Source organism: Poecile atricapillus, chromosome 15 (genome assembly GCF_030490865.1).
Source record: "Poecile atricapillus isolate bPoeAtr1 chromosome 15, bPoeAtr1.hap1, whole genome shotgun sequence".
NCBI lineage: Eukaryota > Metazoa > Chordata > Aves > Passeriformes > Paridae > Poecile > Poecile atricapillus.
The window spans coordinates 8,381,682-8,401,688 of record NC_081263.1 but is presented as its reverse complement, the minus strand read 5'-3'; the positions used below and the strand labels follow the sequence as shown (position 1 = coordinate 8,401,688).

The 20,007-nt window shown below is 51.5% G+C and overlaps 1 protein-coding gene across 3 annotated transcripts in view; it reads left to right on the top strand.

The window, feature by feature from the left end:
- The window catches only part of CDH22 (cadherin 22), a 76,631-nt gene that overhangs the window by 12,285 nt on the left and 44,339 nt on the right, over positions 1–20,007 (top strand). For all 3 annotated transcript variants that reach the window (XM_058850790.1, XM_058850788.1, XM_058850789.1), the window contains exons 2-3: positions 11,942–12,902; positions 16,780–17,074. In XM_058850790.1, coding sequence (XP_058706773.1) covers positions 12,678–12,902; positions 16,780–17,074 — 520 coding nt within the window. In that variant the 5' untranslated portion in view covers positions 11,942–12,677. The remainder of the gene's footprint in view (positions 1–11,941; positions 12,903–16,779; positions 17,075–20,007) is intronic.

The window sequence follows — 20,007 nt, the reverse complement described above, 5'->3', positions numbered from 1 at the left end:
AGCCTGAGCACATTTTCTTTGGAGAAACTTGGTCTCTTTTCTGAGCCACAGAACTGGGAGATGTCATTTGTGGATGCAGCAGGGTTGGCAGCTCAGAGTCCTGCACATGAAGATTTTGGGAATTCCTGGGAGCACCATTCATGTGTCAGTGCTGGCAGCAGAGAGCAAAGCCAGGGGTTCCCAGAGCAGTTGGCCAGGGTCCCTCTCGATGAGATGTCTAGTCCTGTCCCAGGCTCACCTCCCTGCAAGGGGGAAGTGGGTGGTAGCTGTTGCTGCCCTTAGGTCTGCCCCTTGTTGCTTGCACCTTCCTGCAGCACTCAGGAGAGCCCCTGATAGCTGAAGGTGGAGGAGGAGAGTGATTTCTCCCTGGGCAGGTCATGTTGGAGAAAAATAAACTGGATCTGGCTGGGTGAGATTTTTGAAAAGTACCTGTAAGTTCTGTTGGGGCTGCTCTGTGGTGCTGCTTCTCTAAGGCTGTGTATTGCTTTGGACTCATCCTGAAGCTGATTGGAATGTGGAGACTGGCATCATTCTGCTTACAGGGGACTTGTGAGAGGCCTAATATTGCTGGCAGAGCAAAGAAAATTGGTGTCTGTCCAGTACAAGGCACTTCAGACAGGACAGAAATGGAACAGGACCTTGTCACCTGTTGTAGCATTTACTGGGGTGTGTTGGAAGACCCAGGATTTCCCTCGAGAGAAGGAGAAAGGACCAGCCCTGGAAAGGGTAGTGGGACTGGTATATCCCTCTGTAAACTGTCCCATCACTCCTGGTCTGCAAACTCTCTTCCTCTTGCTAGTTAATATTAGTATTCCGTTTGTGGAACGGGCGATGCAATTAACACAAAGGTACAGTCATTCATTCTGACTGGAGGACTCATGGGATCAGATGTACTGGGGATAGGAAGCGGAGGCTTTCTGCTGGGAAAGAATGTCACAGCACAGCGGACACAGAAATGAAAAGCTATTAATAATGATCCCGGAACTTCACTTCCATCAGCTGTTTATTTAAAGGTGCTCCATATTCAAAGCCTCCTGATTTATGTGGGCAATAACACTCACAGTCCTGGGATCACTTTTTTAAGCAAGGCTAATGGGGTGAAACCATCATACTGCGACAGTAGAGATCAAGCTGGGAAAATGATACTGGAGAGAAAAATAAACTATTGCCTAGATAATCCCTGAGCTACACTGGGCTGGGAGCTGGTGTGAGCTCCCTGCTCTTCCAGCATTTATTAAGGCTTTTACTTCCTTTTTTTTTCCTTGGTCTTTGTGAACAGAATTTAGCAGGCATGGAAGGATATAAAAATTTGATTCTACCAGAATGGATGTTAAAATGCTTCTTCATTTGCATGCAAGTGACCTGGGACATGTGGTGTCTCTGTCCCTGTCTCCAGAGCTCCCATCCTGACTTGGTTCATTCCCAAAGGACTGGTTCCTCTGGGGAAGGGTGTCTGCACCCTCTGCTGCGTGTGTTTTGCCTGCACAGTGGTGGCTCAGGATTGCCTGGGGAGACACAATTGGGATGTTCTGGGCTGTGGTACAGAGGGGACAAAGGGGCTGCTCTGCTCTGGAGGTGTCTGGTTTCCATGTGGGTTCTCTTTATGGGGCTGTTTGCCCTTGCAGGGAGAGCTTCTTGGTGGGGGCCAAGTTTGGCCATTGACATGTGAATTGGCACAAACTCATAGTGGTTACCTTGTTGTGCAGCTAAACCATGACAGGAGGCTGAGCTCAAAGTGCAAGAAGGGCTCATGGCAGGAGAAGCGTGAGTGTGGTGCTGGATTCTTGTGGCTGCAAGTGAGCCCTTGGTGGACAGAAGCTGCTGGTTTCAGCAGCTCCCTCTGAACGTGGGGCAGAGTGCAGGAGTGCCAGAGGGTGTGGGGTTAGTGGTGTCTGTAGGGCAGTGAGCAGCTTTTGGCAAAGGCTGGATGTTTTCCTGGGGAGGTGAAATAGCCCTGAGGCCGCTGAGCTGCGGTTTGAGTAGCTCTGGGCAGCGACTGACTCCTGGGACACGACTGTAAGCACTGTTCATTGTCAGGAGCTGGTAGTGGTGATGTGATTAGTAGAATGAAGCAAATGATTCCAAATAAATAATGCATCAATCATTAATGGTTGAATGCAAAATTTAGCCTGTTGCTCTTGTCTGCAAGTTGCTTACAAGGAGGTCAGTCCTTTATTTTGAAAAAAGGCTGTTATCTGCAGCTCATGGGCAAACGCTGTGCTCTGAGGATTCCTGGCACATCTCCACTCCAGTGTGTAGGTCCTGGCCCAGCAAGAGGCTCTGGTCCCTCCTGGTTGTTCTTTGTGAGGGGGAGATGGGCTTTGATTTGAATGAGGGTCTACCAGGGTGACATCCAGAGGCTCCTGTGGGGCTGCGATGCTCTGGTGCTCATTCTCAATGCTGCTCACTGCTGACCTGTTTGTGCTCCATGTGCAGCCTCAGGGACCCAGGAAGGGACACAGCAGAGCTCTGATCATCTGGGCACCCCCTCTCCTCGCTGTGCTCCTCTTGGAGATGTTGACTTTCAAACAGACTTGGCCAAAATGTACTGCCTGTGTTGGAGACTCAGCTGCCAGGGATTTCTGCCAGCTCTGGTGGGGTGTTCTGCACAGTGATGCGTCTTAGCAAAGCATGTTTGCTTCTTCTTTAGGGGATGAGGCTGTGCAGCATTCTGGTTCAGGTTCCTAAATTCCTGTGGTACCCAGATTCCTTCTTTTATTCCTGGTGCTCAGGAATTCCTGGAGAGCAGGAAGGTTTGGAGCATCTTCTTCCAAACCAGAAAAGCCTGTCTGTAGACAGGGCAGCATTGGATTTTAGCAGGTTGTTTCAGAAACAATTTTCTTACCCATTATACTATCTTGTTTCTAATTTTTATTTAATGAGCTCCTCTGAAAAAAAGAAAATCGTTGTAACAGTTTTCTTAAGTGTGAGAGATCAGGCTGAAATTGGCATTAAGGAGACTAATTACACTCATTCTTCCACCTTTCTAACAGCTGTTTATTGCTGCAGGCTTGTCCTGAGGTGCTGAGGAAGCCACTTAGCTTGGGCCAAAGGCACTCAAAGAGGTATCTGCAGTAGAAAGTTGGTACAGGCTTCTAATCTGGGCTGTGCTCAACCAGATGATCTTGTTACACTGCAGAAAAGTACTGTGAAAACTGCAGGTGCAGCCCCCCAGGTCTTGCCCTGGTTTTTTGCTGCTCTCTTGTCCTTCCTCACAACCTCTCAGCTTCGTTGTGGAGGATCCTGTGGGGGCTTGGTCTTAGTCTCAAAATGACAGTGTGCTGTCAGGGGAAGGGACTTCTTCGGTCTCATGCGTCCTGTAAAGAGGGGTTGCAGATCTCCTGTCATGAAGACTGAGGGATTTCCAAGGACAAAATTGCTAAGAGGATTAAGATGTATAGGGAAGAAGAGTGAGCAGCAGCAAGAGACCTTCCTGAAAGTGATGTGTGCCTGTCATAGTATTTATTTCACCAGAGGACTGAGTCTGAACGTGACCTTGAACCTTGAGAAGCAAATTGAAGGAGGTTTCTTTGAACCTTTCTGACTCAGTATAATACCCACTTGTTATTCCGTGTAGGAATTTGGGGAGCCTTTCACAAGAGGTAGAGAGTTGCAGACAGAGCTATGAACATCTTCAATTTTCCATTTAATCACACAATATTGAATGATAAATAATTCATGCATCTGCCAAACATTGGCTTAAAAGAACCCAATTCCCTCCACATTTGTCAGAGCGGAAGAATTCCATTTTGTGCTTTTTTATTTTACCTTGTCCTTTAATTCCTATCCCATTGTCTGGGCCATCAGCTTTGATTCCACCTGTTCTGTTTTGGGCTCATGCCTTTCACCACCTTTTTTGGTGGTGTTCAGGGCCTGAAGAAGTGGCAGCAGGAGGCAAGGAGGGGATTGATGATGGTCCCTGTGTGTCCTTGGGCTGTGCCACAGGTGCAGCTCTGGCAGTAGTGAGGGTTCTCTGCCTCACTGTGTGAGAGCACTTCTGGCTCCTCAAGAGGTGCTGGGGCTCTTTTAGGAATGTAACTTGTGACTTCATACAGGCTGTTTGTAAGAGAATGACTTTCAGATGCAGCTCTCTATCCAAAATTAAAGATTTGGTCTGAGCTCTGGAGCTCTCTCACCACAGCAGGAGGAGCTCTATCCACCTCAGCAGTTGTGACAGTGATGCTGTGGTGGCTGCTTCCACCTCCTCTCCGAGACTGTTTTTAAAGACAAATTAAAAGTATTGTATTCATGTAGACAAGGCATGAAAATTCCATATTTGGAGAAGAATTGCTGCAGAGCGAGACCGTTATGGTTGAAAAACCTCTTCCCTAGGGCAAATGTTGAGATTTTCTTTGCAATTAAAATTTCTTTGAAACTTGGACTAGAGAAGATTTGGAGGGGAAAAAAAACCTCCTAAAGTTTGAAAATGCTTCTTTCCAAACAATCACAGATGCTTGTGTGAGAGCTTTAACAAATGCTGTTCCTCACAGTGTGTCTGGTAGCAGAAAAGTGACTGAACATAAGAAGTCAAAAGGTTGTGAATGGCTCCTGCTCTGACACTTGCCTCATTTTTGTATTATAATTTCTCAAGGCAGCATCAAAGGGGACAATAATTCAACTTAAATCAACTTAAAAAGAAGGGAGAAAGAGGCATGGTTAGTCATACAGACCTGAGCATTGTGTAGATACACATTCCTCTGCAAAAACTTTTCTCGACTGTGTGCAAGTTTATTGAAGAAAGACAGATGGAGGAATTCCTTGCTGGGAGAATTGTTCCAAGGAAGCAGAAAGAGGAAATCCAGAGATTTACTTCAAGAATAAGCATGACCAAACTTTTACTACAGATAATGGGTTTTCTGCCCTGTTATCAAAGCTGAGGCTAGGATGACATCAGAGAGAGGACTTGATTTTATCACTGTCTGTCTGTCTTTTGTCTTCTGTGCTCTGTATCAGGGCTGAAGACTTGCTGAAAGGCAGATTGCTACCAAATGTTGCCTTGCATGGTCTGAACCTGCATTTGGGATGTGGTTGTCCAGTAACTGGCTACATGACCCTTTCACTGTGCAATTAAAGACAAAAGTAATTTAAACATTTTAATTCAAAAGCATCTACAGTTTTGAATCCTTTTGCCACTGATCTCCAGCATTTGTACACAGTGTGATGCTATGTGCTATCCAGGTTAGTATCTCTTGCCATCTCTTGCTTAATTGGCAAAATTTGGTGGTGTTCTGGAAAGGACACTGAGTTAGAGCCTGCCTTCTGCAGGATCCATTTCAGCAGAGGGTTCAATGGAGGTTCCAGAGCTTGCATTGGCAAAAACCTGTCTAGCTCCAGATGCTCTCAGTGGCACCAGTATTCTGGTACTTTGTTCAGCTTTGTCTGAACACTGAGACATAAAAGACACTGATGGGATCTGCTGTGCACTGGGAACTTGCAGTGCAGTGGCTGTGATCTGTCTTGATGTGAGTGGGCATCCCACACCTTTTCTCTCAGCAGTGATCCCTTACAGAATTAGTGATGTGTGTTCATGTTTTCCAGTCAAGAACACTGGTTTGTGGGGGCTGCAGCCAGGTTTTGTTATTGGTCCCTGGCATTCTAAAACTGCAGAGTATTCCCTGTGGGGCAGAGGGCTCAATGCCCTGAGCATTCCATTGTCCAGCCCAAAGGGGCAATCCTGGGGAGCCTCGTGCATGCTGGACAGGGGCTGTGGGGATATGGGTGGGGGATTGGCCAAGGTGCAGTGGTCCAGCCTTGGTGTGGTCTGACATGTCTTGTCAAGAGACAGTGTGTGGGATGTTGGAAGCTTGATTGTGATACAGCTGGCTGGCCTTGAGTTGACAGTATTTTATGTCTGGCAAGATTGTCTCATCTCTCGTCTCTGTATTTTGAGGAGAAGTTTATAAAAGGAAAAAAAAAAAAAGTATCTTTGCCTCATCTTGTCTTACAATATCCAGTAGAGAAAGTGAGCTCCAGAGAGCCTGAGTTCATGTCTTAGCCCTAGGCCTGGAGATTATGAACCATCTTTAAGCTTTGCAGCAGCCTTGCCATGCTTGTATTACTTCCATACAACAGATCTGGGGAGTGTGCTCTAGCCAGGCTGTTCCTTTTCCCAGGAAGGGGAGCATTAAGCGGATTTGAATCCTGTTTAACAGGAGGAGACGTGGTCACAGCCCCTGTGCTGCACTGTAGGCAGTGCTGGAGAAGAATTGCTGTTCTAGTAATTGCAGGCTTTTTCCTGCCCCTCTCCCAGCAAGGGCTGTCTGAGGCTGGGCTGTTGTGCTGCCCACACACTCTCAGATGTGAGGCAGGTGGGCTCCCCGTGGATGCAGGCTGAGCTGGCGCTAATTTGACCCCCAGAACTGCTCCTGTGCTTGCACGTGGCTTCAGCTGTTCCCTTGAGCTGACAAGTGTGGATGGTGCTGGAGCCAGAGCACACCCTCTGAGCTCTCAGGTAAAGGCACAGTGGGGTCAGAGCTGGGCAGAGAGAGGGCTGGTTGGTGGTGGAGGTTGGCCCCACTCTTTAGAAAGGGTCTCCAGATAGGTTTGCATGTTCTGGGAACAAGCTGGTGTGAAACTTGTGCTCTTTTTGCTTCTCTAATGGTGGGGCATTTATGGCTGTTTGCTGGGGGTCAAGTAGGAGCTTTTGTCCATCTGACTTTCTGTCCTGGGTTGTCTCCAAAGGTGCTGTAGTCCTGCCTGTTAGAAGCAGAGCAGCAAACCATTACCAAAGCTGTGACTGTGCTCTGTCTGCATGTCCAACCTGCCTCTTACATCTCCCCATGCTCTTCTCTGCAGCCTCCCTGTGAGGCAGCTGTGGCCAGTGCCAAAGCTGGCAGAACAGTGCTGGACCTGTGTGGCTTCCTTGTGACTGGTCAGAGATATCTGCTCCAGACCTTGGGGATGCAGGCACAGCACAGCTCTTCTCATGCCCCCTTTGTCCCTGTGTGATCTGCCCTTGGAGGAGCACTTTGTAAGGAGCAGCTCTCTGGCAGCATGAGGGTTCACAAGCTCCCAGTTTTCAGCCATGGGGTTGGGATTCTGCATGCAGGTGGTGGCATTGCCACTGCTGTCCCCACCCTGAGGACTGTCCCTGCTGTGCTGCTCCTTCCTTGGCTTTGCTGGGTAGCAGGGCAGGAGCTGCAGGAGGGGTGCTCCCAGTTTGAACTCGTTCTGCAGGCAGCTAACCCAGCAGCAAGAGGATGTGGGTGTCAGGACTGAGGTATTGTCTCTGACCAGGGACCCTCTGACTGCAGCCTTTGTTTCCTTGTGTCCTCTGGAGCGTGGAAGGGCTATGGTAAAGCAGAAGAAAGCCCAAGCTTTAAGGAACTCCTCTCTTGTGCTTGGTATTCAAGCTGCAATGTGGCTCTGCATTCTAGAGGGTGGCACAAGCAGTGCTTTGCTCTTGCCTTGCTCCTCAGCAGTCTTTGTAGCATCCTCATGGCTGTTCTGAACAGCAGAGCAGTCCTGATGCTTGTGCTGGTAGCTGGTGCCACCCCGCTGGGAGGAGTGGGGAGCCAAAGCAGAACACCCAAGCTCACGTTTGCTGAAGCTGCAGACTGGGGTTGAGGAGAGAGGGCTCTCTTTCCCTGCCTTTGCATCTTCTGGTACCTGGTGGCATTTCTGTTTTCTACCAATTATTAGGGCTTGTCTCAGAGGAGCAGTGCTGGTGTGCCAGCCCATCCAGCAGAGCTGTGTGCATGGGAGCACTGCATGAGCTCCCAGAGATGCTCCCTGGCCTCTGTGTGGGACAGCCCTCCCTGGGCTCCTGAGGCTCTGCTGTGTTGGGCAGCAATGCAGGACTGTGGGGCACTGGGCAGTGCTATCCTGGTGTGCTATTGCCTGCCCATGTCTTCCCCCTCCCCCTGCCTACTTGCTCCTGCATCAGCCTGCATTTGTAAAATGAAATAAATATTGACATGGACGGGATGCTATTCAATTTGTCCTGATCACTGGGCTGCGGTGAGTTCTGACAGAGCACAGTGTAAAACATAAGCTCAGGATGTAATTTCTACTGTCAACATGATGTACAGTATAGCTGTGCCAAATGCACACCAACAAACTGCACAAGCTCTTGTCGGGAGGGGAGGGGGGAGTTGTGCTGATAATTGGAATCAAGGATGGCAGAGCAGCAGGAGAGGGGACATCACCCTGGGCCTGGGGCAGTGTGAGGGTATGGTGCTTCACACTCTGCATGGAAGCCTGCTTGGTGTGCTGAGTGCTGGGCACGCTGCCATGTGGGTGCCTGCGTGCTGCTGTGGGCTGGGCTGGCTGCAGCAGCAGCTCCCACTGGTTATTTACAGCCCCGCTGCTCACGTGTGGCAGAGAGAAGGGGCACTTCCAGCTGTTGGTGAAAGGTTTTCAATAAAACAGGGAAATAAATATAGTGCTAGTCATGGTTCCTGTGCATGGGACCTTCTGGGATGTCTTGATTCCTGCTGCTGCGAGGGCATGAGTAGGACTTGGGGCTCTTGGCTTTGCAGCCTCTAGAAAAGGTCTGTGATGTGAGAAAAAAGGTTCTGCACACTGAGGAGAGACATGACCCTGAAGCTGTCACAGAACAAACACAGGCTGAGAATTTGTCACTGGAGAAGGAGGATCTGGTTTGTGGCTGTGAGCTTGGCTACAGATGTGTCTCTGGGCCCACATTTTGTGGTGCAGGGGACTGGAGGTCAGCACAGGTTCTGTAGTTGGGCTTTGATGTCTGGGACCTGGATGAGGCAACTTGGGTTACCTGCATTGCTGCCCACAGGAAGAGCATGCAGACAACTCAGCTGAGAGCAGCTGAACTTTGGACACGTGAGGCAGTCACCAGCAAACTGCATTAGCTCAAATGTGAGATCTGTTAAATAAAAAACAGCACAATAGCTGAGACTATACACAAGGTTGTGTTTCCCACAGCAACGTAGCCCAGCCCATGGGTGCTCAGCAGGACTCTCCTCTCCATGGCAGAATCTGCTCTGTGGAGTGTTCAGATGCAACAGGGCTGAACAAGTTGCCTTGGGAACTGTGGGCCAGCTTGTCTGCCAGCCAGGGAGCAGCTCTGCTCAAGTGGAGCTCGCCCACTGCAGCATCTTCTGCTCTCACTTCCTCTTTCCTGCCTTGCCTTAGTGTGTGCATTTAAACTGTTATTGTTACTGGTTTATGGATACTATTTGGGATTGTGCTGCTTCCACTGATGTGCTGTAACTCTGGTCAGGCTGAGGGCCCAGTGTCCATATCTGAGCGAGGAGCAGTGCCATTTCTGTGTGCACAGGGCTGTCTGCAGTGTGTGGCTGTGTTGTGGAGTAAATCAGAATGCCACTAAGGTGTGAAATGGTGTGATGAGGGGAATGAAGGTGGCTCCTACTGCTGTCACAGAGCCAGTGCTGGTGCTTTCTGCCAGCTGTGTGCCCCGAGTGCTGCATACTGGAGGCAGTGGGAATGTGCTGCCTTCATGTGCCAGCTTGGTTGGAGACCCTGGATGTGATGTTAGTTGTGGTGTCAGGACTTGCTCTGCTGGACTGGCTTTCTTGCAGCCTCCCCATGTGTTCAGAAGGCCTTCAGTGTTGCAGAACTGCTCCCTGGCACTGGCATTGCTGCTCAGGCTTCTGGCAGGGCTTTATAAATCAGTGTGGATGGGTCTGCTCCTGGATAGCAAGGAGAAGACTATGGGTGGGCAGAATGGGAGACTTCAGCAGGTGGTGGCTGCTTCTCCACAAGGCTCTGCTGACATAGTTGTCCTGAGAACACATGCAGATGGATTCTTTTTTAAACTCTCCTTCTGGCAGTTGAGTTAACCAGCTACAACTCATTTGTTCTCAGATTTTGGATGCAACCGGAGGTGTTGCCTGCAAAAGTGCTGCAGAGTGTCAGGCAGAGATGCTGGATAGATTGTTCTCCCCACACTTACTGTTTGCCCCTGTTGCTAACCTGAAACTCTTGCTCTGGTACAGCTTGTGCTGCTCAGTTTATTGACATGCCTCACTGTTTGGTAACCTGCTCCAAAATAACCAGAGATCTCCTAGGTGTGAGAATTTGGAGAGGTGCTGTTTGTGACAGCAGTGCACTATGTCTTGTATTTATCTTCTATATACCCAGGTGAGCATGATAAAGCACATTTGCTCTTGTGCTGTTCTTGTGTCTTGCTCCAGAAGCCTGCTGTGGGTCAGGCAGCCTCAGCTCCGTTGCTCCAGAGCAGAGACCCCAATTTCTGCATTTGATCTGTGAAGTTGCTTCACCCTCTGTGTGGGAAGAGATGGCTCGGTCTGTCCCCACCTACAGATCATCTTGCTCCCCTAAGTGTACAGTGTTAAATACTCTGGTGTTTGGTAGGGATCCTCACCAGCAGTGCAGCTGTCCCTGCCCTTTGGGAGCCGGGACAGGAAGAGCTTCTGCATGGGGAGGTCTGGCTGCAAGACACAGTCATGGCATTGCCAGCAACCTCACCTGCCTGGTGTGGAAATATCTTCATAATAAATGGGCTGGCAAGGAGGAGGGGTGGGGAGAAATGTTAGTGCTTCTGTACCATGATTTCTAACATAAAAATACACTGGAGACCCTGTCTTCCTTGGAGCATGAAGTGCACAGGGCTGGCACATGTGACAGCTGATGTGCATGTGTGAGTGGAATATAGCGTGTGTACGTGGGGAGGAAATGTGTGTGCACACAAATGAGGCACAAATAGACAAAAGAAGATGGTATGTATGAAAGATCTTATCTGTGCATGGGACGGGATGTGTGTGAGCCCTTTTGGTGAATAGATGTGTGCACATTGTGGGACACACAGCTTGTGAGCCATGAGCAGGCAGTGTAGAGTGATGCTTTTTGGTTCTCAGGGAAGTGTTTGTCCAGACAAGTGAATGCAGGCAGGAAAGAGTGCAGCAGACATTCCTTGTTTGGGAAACAGCCCCATTGGTGGAGTCACTCAGGGGAATGGCAAGGGAAAGAGCTGGAGAAATATGTGGGAGCTGTCCCTCCTCTGAACAGCTGGCACTGTTCAGATTCATGCAAGGGTCTGTGCAAAGCACAGTTCAGTTCCCTTTCTATGGGGAGTAGATGAACATCTAGTCCAGGATCATTTACCTTTCCATTTACCTTTCCATTCACCCTTTTTCTGCCTCCTGTACAGAGTATCAGCTGACAGGAGATGAATTCTGCAGACTGGTGCATGTTTCATGAGTAGATCAGGCTGTGGCTGCTATCACAGAGCTCTGGTGGAAGCTCAGGGTGTTGGTGCAGGGAGAGATGGATGCTGCATCCCCAGCTCCTGATCAGACTGCTTCTCCCCATGTGCTCACTGGATGCAATGTACCTTTGGCTAAAGGTCTCGTGTCTCAGCCCTTCGTGCCTTGAAGGTGGCTTGAAGCTTACACCTGAGCCCTTTTTCAAACTGTTACCTTTAGAGTCAGCCAGGTGGCAAATTCTTGATGAACAGATGCTTTTCTCCTGCCCATGGCTGCAGAGGTGAGATGACAGAAAGGTTCTGCAGGGAGAGCTTGCAGGAGTGCCTGGATAGGCATGGATACCTCCCATGCTCAGGGGCTGGTATTCCTCAGCGTGAGCCTTGTCTGCCAGTGCAGGGCTGCTGTGGTCTGGTCCTGTGCAGGCACTGGCAGCTGTGCTGTGCCAGGAGTGCTGCTACACGTCTCCTAACAGTGTGAGCACCAATGACTCCCTCCAGGCACAGACCTCACTCCTCTCGAAAGCCAGGACCATGTGATGAGGGGGTGCCCTTGTCAGCAGGGTCCTTGGTCTCAGAGTCCCTGCTGGAGCAGATGTCTGCAGTGCTGAGAGCTCTGCAGCCCTCTCTGTTGTGTTCCTGGCAGGACCTGTGGGGTTTGGCCCTGCTGTGGAGCACCTGGGGCAGGGCAGGGTGGGAGATACTGACCAAGGCTGCAGGAGCAGCACAGGGGGACATTGGGCCATGTTTCCACACCAGCTCTGACACCTTGGCTTTTTCCAGGCTCCTGGAGATGCTGCTGACTGCCCTGCACCTCCCTGCGTGAGCCAGCAGAGAATGGAAGAGACCAGAATCATCTGGGCAAAGGACCCTTCACCAGGCACTGGGATGTTGTCCCCCTGAAGATGGGAGTTACAAATGGCCTTGTGAACTGCACGTGTGGCTCAGACACCTGCACCATCACACCCCTTGCACAGTAGTCCCAGGCTGCCACAGGATAGGCAGACGCTGGCCACAGCAGCTCATCCTGTTAACTCCCCTGTGAAAACATTTGTGGAAGAGCTTTCCTTCTCCTCCTGTGAATGCCAGCAGTGGGTGTCTGTGCCCCGTGTGCCGCTGCAGCGTTCCCTGCCCGCCGGTGGGGTGGGCAGCAGGCTGTGCATCGCCCCCTTCCCCAGCGAGGCCGGCAGCAGCCGAGCACGGAGCCCTGCAGCTCTGTCCCCGGGGACAAATGCCAGCTGCCAGACTCTTCTCTGGAGACCCAGGAGCAGCCTGCGAGGCACCAGCACTGACTGCTCCCACGGCAGCAGCGGGCGGTCTGGGACGCCTGTTGTCGCAGATGTGACTCACGCTGGACAGGAGCGCTCCAGCTGCAGGGCACGGCATGCAGCAGGGACAGGGCTGCTCTGCACTGACCGGGCAGCCTCACGCTGCTAGTGTGGACTTTCCTCCTACTCTTCCCTAAAGGATGCTGGCTGACCGTCCAGAAGCTCCTGCTCATGCAGCCTTCTAGGGTGCCATGGCGAAGGGTCTGCAGGGCTTCTTGTGGACCATGCTGCTGCTGTTCTGCGCCATCCAGGAGCTGGGGACCTGGGCCATGCACACGGCAGTGGAGGGCCCTGGCCTCGGGGAGCCCGGGGATCCTGCACTGCTGGCCGGCGGGCGAGTGAAGCGTGGCTGGGTCTGGAATCAGTTCTTTGTGGTGGAGGAGTACACGGGCACTGAGCCGCTGTATGTGGGGAAGGTAAGTGGAGCTGATGTCTCCATGGGGCTGACAGAGTCAGGGGCAGGGTGGACAGACATGCTGGCAGTGATGAGCAGAGAGAGGGCCCATGTGAAGGTTGTTCACTGGGGCCTGGCTAGAGAAATACTCTGTGGACTGCGATGGCAGGAGCCTGGTCCCTGCTGGGAGTGGTGAGATTAATGTGCTCCCAGAGATGAGAACAGGACACACCAAGATTTACATCTGTGTTCCTACAGTCGTATACTGGGTCCTTGTGATGTCTGGGTGTGGGTGCAAGAAGCCCTGTCTCTGTGGGAGCTGCTGGCAGGTGACAATGCCTTCCTGGGCAGGACTGGGTCTGTAGGTGGGAACTCACCACACTTCCCTGGTGTGTGACCTCCTGGGAAGGCTGGACATGGACGACCTCTGCTCTCTCCACTCCTGGTGTCCTGAGGCTGAAGGAGCATTTCACCTTGGGGTTGCTGGGCTTTTTCTGGGAGCTTTGGAGAAGCAGCTGCCCATGTGTCAGGCAGATGTTTGTATATGGGTGAAGGCAGTGCTGGTTGTTGGGACCTGTCAGAGGAACACACTGCAACCCAGCTAGAGCTGGAGGCATGGGCTCACCCCACAGGAAAGTGCCCAAGAACTGGTACAGCAGGGCTGTCTGATGGCCTCAGCAGTCTGGGCATGAGTCTGGAGGAGCTTGAAAATGGGTTTCTTGGCTGGGGGCCAGCAGGGATTTCAGTGGTGATTTGTGTCCGTTTCAGCAGACACTCAAAGCCGCGCTCCTCCGCCGCCCTCGGAGCAGGCACAGCTAATTCATGGCTCCCCTGGGAGCAGCGGAGGCACCAGGCCCTGTCACAGGCCTGGCAATGCCTCGGCTCCAACTGAACCCAAACCTACAGCTCACCCGTTTTACAGCCCCTTTCCACATCACCCACCACATCACCCGCCTGGCTCACAACAGCAGCGCTGAGATCACTGCCTGTGGATCCCCAGGGCTGAAAGCCAGCAGGGCCAGGCTTTTCCTGGTGCTGGGAGAGGATGGAGTGCTCGCCTGGGACACTGTCCCCATCAGTGTGCCAGCCCTCTTAGCACAGTCTGTGGGTCCAGAGCCTTCCTGCACTGGGGGGGACCCTGCAGGGTAGCTGGGGCTTGCCCTCTGTGGATGCCTCTCACACACCTACGTGTGCTTTCTGAAGGGCCGATACTATTTCCATAAAATCTGGGTTCTCTAGCTAATCCTTCTTCTGAACTGTAATTTCCCCCGAGGCTGCTGTCAGTTTGATGTGGATTTCTTTGGGTTTTTTAAATAGAATTATGGGGTCAGCACTAGTTACAAACTTCTGCATGTGGACAGATCTATTTTAGATAGAGGAGAGGATTAAAGGGAAAAAAGCAGATTTAATTAAGTTGCTAATATTTAAAGAAAATTGATGAACTCGGGCTTTATGAGTTGGAGCAAACAGAGTGCGCCTTTATTACGGGCTAGTTTTTATTTGATTTTCTTTCTTTTCTAGCCCTAGAGTAATTTTTTATTTGTGTATCTGTGCTTTCTGTTTAATTGCTTTTAATAAGGAATGTGCACCTCTGTTCATATTTAATTTTGATTTAATTATTAGTATGTAATTAATGGCTTCGTAAGAATTCTGGTTGTAGTCTTTTAGGACAAGGAAACAATTTTCCTGTTTAACAAATGGGACAGATCAGCCTATTGTCCGCCCTCCGGATGTCCCAGATCTGCAGACACTGCTGTCCTTGCTTGGGGCTGAGCTGCAGGCAGGGCTGGGTGGTCCCTGTGCTCTTGGGGCCCAGCAGGGCTGTGTGATTTCAGTCTCCTGCCATGCCCAGGGGTGGAGGGAGCCCTGAGGCTGCGTGGGAGCGTGGTGCTCCCCAAGCCTGCCTCCTGTAACAGGGAGGAGAGAACATCCCTGGGATGTGGTCCGGGTCTGAGGCATCTCCCCTCGCGCTTCTGTAGTCTGCCATCCGGCCCTCCCCCATTAGTTGTTGTTTAGCCAAGCAGCACAGATTTAGCTCTTTTAATCTTCCCCTGTAAATCAATCTCTGCAGCCCCTTGAGCCCAGGCTCCATTTTTCTTCCTAGCACTCCAGTTTGCAGGGATGCTGGTGAATGCTCCAAGCAGTCAGCAATGAGCAAATATGTGAAGAGGATGTGCTGAGAGCTCAATGTGGCGCTGGATACTTTATCTCTAGCCTAATTATTAATCATGAGCCCGGTGTTCAGCAGAAAAATGCAGGTTTCTGCTACCTGCGCTGCACAGACCTGGTGCTCCTTCTTCGTTCTGAAAAGCTCAAGGTGTAGCAGTGAGAACTGAGGAGAGGGTGATGAGGGCAGCAAGCTCTCCACCAGTCAGTGGGGAGGGTTGGGACTGAATGGCCAGGCTGGGATGGCCAGGCTGGGGTGACCATCCCCACAGACCCAGGGCAGGATGCTCCAGGTGGCCGGGGCAGGGTGGCCACCCCATAGGCACATTTGCAACCAAAGCCATCACAGTGGTCCCAGACTCTGCTGTCTGCCCTATTTGTGAGCTGAGTGAAGGTCTCTTTCCAGGCAAGCCTTGAGAGATGTGTCACCATGGGCAGTAATTTGTGAATGTTGTGCAAAACGCATTGAATTGCCTAACGTGTGGGTCCCTCACTTGTGAAATAAATATATAAACTGTATCTAACAAGACAAATATAATGAAGGCATCATAAAAAAAGAGGCAGCTCTGGTATAAATTCTTGCTGGTGGAGCTGTATGTCTGAAAGGTGGATTATAGAACTGCAGTTTGGAAGATTGAATGGCCCATAAACATTTTCATATTTCATTAGCCGATTAATGGACGGCTTTTTTCTTTTTTTGGAGGGGGGGACATGACTTTGCTGATTCTAAGCAGAAATTGTAGGAAACAAATGAAAGCAGCTGATGAAACCTTTCCGGGGGCCTGTCCCAGTATGGATTGTCCCAATTAATGCCCGTGCTGCTCTCTGTCAAGATGCATTCTGCCTGTCCAGTTACTGTTAATAGATTTCTCATAAGTGGCTGGATTGTAAAAACCTCATAACTCAGTTTAATGCCACCAATAAAATTATCTCTGGACGTCTGGCCTGGATTCCAGTCAGCTCTTGGTCTGTGGGGAACTGCTGTTTACCCTTTCTTTTCCTAATGCCAAACATTGTCTTAATTAAAAAATGAAGCAGCAGAGATTGCCTGCAAAGGCATCTTCCTCAGGGTCTGTTTTTAGTCCTGAACATGAACCGGTTTGTCACACTCTTTTGGAAGTTTTATCCAGGTGGGGCTCTGGGCATGATGATGGGATGTTGTGACTCCTGTTACCCTGCAACATAAACGCAGCTCAGGGGTGCAGGGAGTGTGTCAGCTCCTCAGCAGGGAGACTTGTCAGCTGCCCAGATCATGGAGGGTGGCTGTGGCTGAGGCAAAGCGGGTGGATGAAGATGGACTTTGGGCAATTGGTTGTGTAGAATGGGAGGGATGCTGATGGTGAGGTACCTGTGCATCCTGGGAGAGGTGATCCCATGCTGCCAGAGTCCCTTGCCCATAGGGAAGCCTCTTTCTTTGGAGTGCAGCTGAGTTGTTCTTCACTTTTCCATCATCTCATAACCCCTTATTAAAGGGGTTTGTCCCTTGGTTTGTAGTGGGGGTGGGCACAGGCAGAACCTGTAATCTGCAGAGCTGTAAAAGCAGGCCTGAAATTCCAGTTCATTGGGCCTTCTTTCATGCACAAGAGTTGTCTGGTGGTGCTCTGTGTCACCATCCAGTCCAACAAGAGCAGAAGGGCATCACGTGGGGACCATGGGCATCTGGTGCAGGTGGCTGGGGTTGGGTACGAGCACAGCCCCAGCCTGCTCCCACCCTCTCCCTCTTCCCTTGGCAGATCCACTCGGACTCAGATGAGGGAGACGGCTCCATCAAGTACACCATCTCCGGGGAGGGCGCAGGGACCATCTTCCTCATCGATGAGATCACAGGTGACATCCACGCCACCGAGCGCCTGGACCGGGAGCAGAAAACCTTCTACACGCTGCGGGCGCAGGCCCGGGACCGGCAGACGGACCAGCTGCTGGAGCCCGAGTCAGAGTTCATCATCAAGGTGCAGGACATCAATGACAGCGAGCCACGCTTCCTGGAGGGGCCCTACATCGGCAGCGTGGCAGAGCTGTCCCCCATCGGTAGGTCTGCTGCGAGGGACGCCGTGGGTTGGGAAACCTGCACCTCTCTCCTGTCAAACCTTGAGCCTGATGTACCCCGCAAAAACCACTTGCAAATCCCAGGGATTCCAGAGCTAGCGAGCCAAAAGGGAAAAATAAATAAGGTGGCTTAAGAAAAACAAGTGGATAAATCCTCTGAGCTGATTGCCAGCCTTTGGCTGAGCGCTCAGTCTCAGCCCTAAGCCGTGCTCTGGGGATGGGTCGTGGTGGTACCAGCTGCCTGCTGTGCACTGACTCTGACTTTGCACAGCCCCCTCCCTCCTAAATGCTGGGAGGTTGGAATAAGCCCTCACAAACCAAGGGGCTCATGTCTTCCTGTGGTCAGATTGGTCTGGGTGGTGCTGTTCCCCCAGGCCGTTTTCTGTGTGCTGCTTTGATGCTCTTCTGAGCCCTGGGGCTGTCCAGGCATCATCCCTTTGTGTGTCCCCATGCAGAACTGCCACACTCTTCTCAGCTGGATCTGTCCTTCTCTGAGGGGGCAGGCCTTGTTGACTGAGGTTGGGGAATTCACATCCCTGTGACAGAAGTGTGGCTTCCCTGTGTTCGCCTTAACTGCCCATCCCCTTGGCACCAGGCCCCTCTTAAGTGTGTTGGTGATCAGCCTCACTGAAGCTCTTAGGGCCAGGCTGGGATGATGAGGCTGCACAAGTCCATCCCCCTGGGGATGACAGAGCAGGACAGTTGGCTTTGTGCTCAGCCAAGCTTTGGGAGGGGTGCAGGGAGGTGATGTGTGAGCTACAGCACTGTTGCCCTCACTTCTGCTGGGTTCCCACGCTGCTGAGCACAGCTGGAGTTCAGGAGAATGACTGGTGCTGCACTGCCCAGAGCCATGCCATTCCCTGTCCACGCCATTCCCTGTCCACACTGGGCACTCTGCTACCCCTATAGCAGGCTGTGTGTGTCAGCATGTGCTGCAAGCAGGAACTGTAAATCTCTGTTCCCAAAAGCTGTATCCAGGTAGAAGACAGCTTGTGACAGGCTGACATCAAAGATCAGGCAGGACCCCAGCACTGTCATCAAGGGCTGAGTCAGCAGCACAAGGAGCAGGAACAGTTGCAGGAGTGCAGAGAGCCCCCAGGGCAGGGGCAGCAGCTGAGCTGCACCAGGGGCTGGAGAGGTGAGCCACCAGCTCCTGCTGTGCTGCTGCAGGAAGGTCTGGCTGCAGAGGCATCCTGGCAGCAGAGCACAGGGGATGGTGCTCGGGTCTGCACTGCCACAGGACAGAGTTCCAGCTCTCCATGGTTCATGTGCAGCATATTGCAAGGCTGGTGCATGGCCTCCTGCAGGTACAGATGTACAGGAATTGCCCGCACCAGAGGAGCTGCTGCTGCCTGGATTCTGTTGATGTATGGAAAACAAGTTCTCCTGAGGCATCCCAAGCTCTCTTTCCACTTCCAGTTACCTGTGCAAATCCTTCCCTCAGTCAGAGAGTGACCTCTTGAACTATAGCTGGGTGCTCCTGGAGGTATGAAAGACAGCATGTGGGCACCAAAGCAAGAGGCATCCTGTTCCCAAAGGGAAGAAAGAAATTAAATTAATCTAATTTGCTTGAACAACATTTTAAAAAGCAAGGAATTCTCAACTCTGGGTATTAGACAAGGATCCCAGTTCTTTGAAAATCACTAACAATTATGGAGCTGCCTGATCAGACTGATGTGAACAAGACATATCAAAGGAGACAGTTTCTATGCGAAATTGGAGATCAGAGGGAGAAAGAAACACGGTTTCACAACATGAAAGAAGGCGATTCCTGCAAATTAAAATACTTGGAAGTTAAAAGTAAAGAGAAGTGCTGTGAATGGCGTGGGCTGCATTTCCCAGCTGTGTGCTTAGAGAGGGGAGCTGGAGCCAAGAGCCTGTTCTGTTTTCCAGGCTACCTGCCTGCCACAGCCTTGGAGCCTTCTGCAGTCTGGCCATCCTGGGGAGTGTTCGGGCTCCTCCAGAGCAGCCTTGCCCTGGAGACGGCCCAGGGAGGGTCTCACACATCATCTTCCCATGGTGCTGCTGCCCAGGCCCTGGCAGTGTGAGTGCAGAGCTGGAGGGACCCACACGCTGCTACTGCAAGTCCCCAGCTCCCTCCCACTTCTCCCTCGGCTTCCCAGTGCTTTGCCCAGGAACAGGAAGCACGAAGAACAAGGTGGACACATCCTGTGAAAGCATAAACAGGCAAGGCTGACAAGGAGCTTTCTGCTCAACCCTCCGAGGCTCAGCAGCTGGGAGGCAGATGGGGCTGGTCATGGACCTGGTGTGAGAAGTTCAGCTCCAGATGCTGTAGGAAGGGCTGAGGGTTCAGGATATGGGAGGCTGCTGGGCCAGGGAGGTGAAGTTCAGGATATTCTTGTGGGAAGTGGCCTGCCAGGCCCTTTTTGTGTGGGAGTGTTCCTTTTGTGGTATCAAGGCTGGATGCAGCTGTGATGAGGCTTTGTTATGGTTGGTATTGATAGTGATGTTTGCTGACTCACCTGTGGGTATTTTCATGAGAGTGTGCCTTGCTGCCTTCCTGAAGGTGGAAGGAGGTGATTGAAGCTTGGTGCTGGCCAAGCAGGAGTATGAAGGCTGAAGAATTTAGGTTGGTTATTAGTGTATCAAGATCAAAGCCTGGGGACCTGCTGGTGGCCATGCCTGCTCTCAGCCCCATTTGGATTCAGTTGTGCTCTGCTGGGGAAGGGGCTGGGATGGGCAGGGCTGCTCTCCAGCTTGGAGCTGTAGGGAGCTGCTCATTCCTTGTCTTTGCTGCTCTGAAGCCTTTGCTCTGCATCCCAGCCTGAAAAGTTAAGGGTGACCCCCTCTTCCTCCTTTTGTGGTCTTGCCTTCCCAGACCTTGGTGGGGTTTGTGCTTGGGTGGTTTTTGTTCTCACTCAAGGCAGCTCTCAGCTGCACTCTCCATTCCCTGC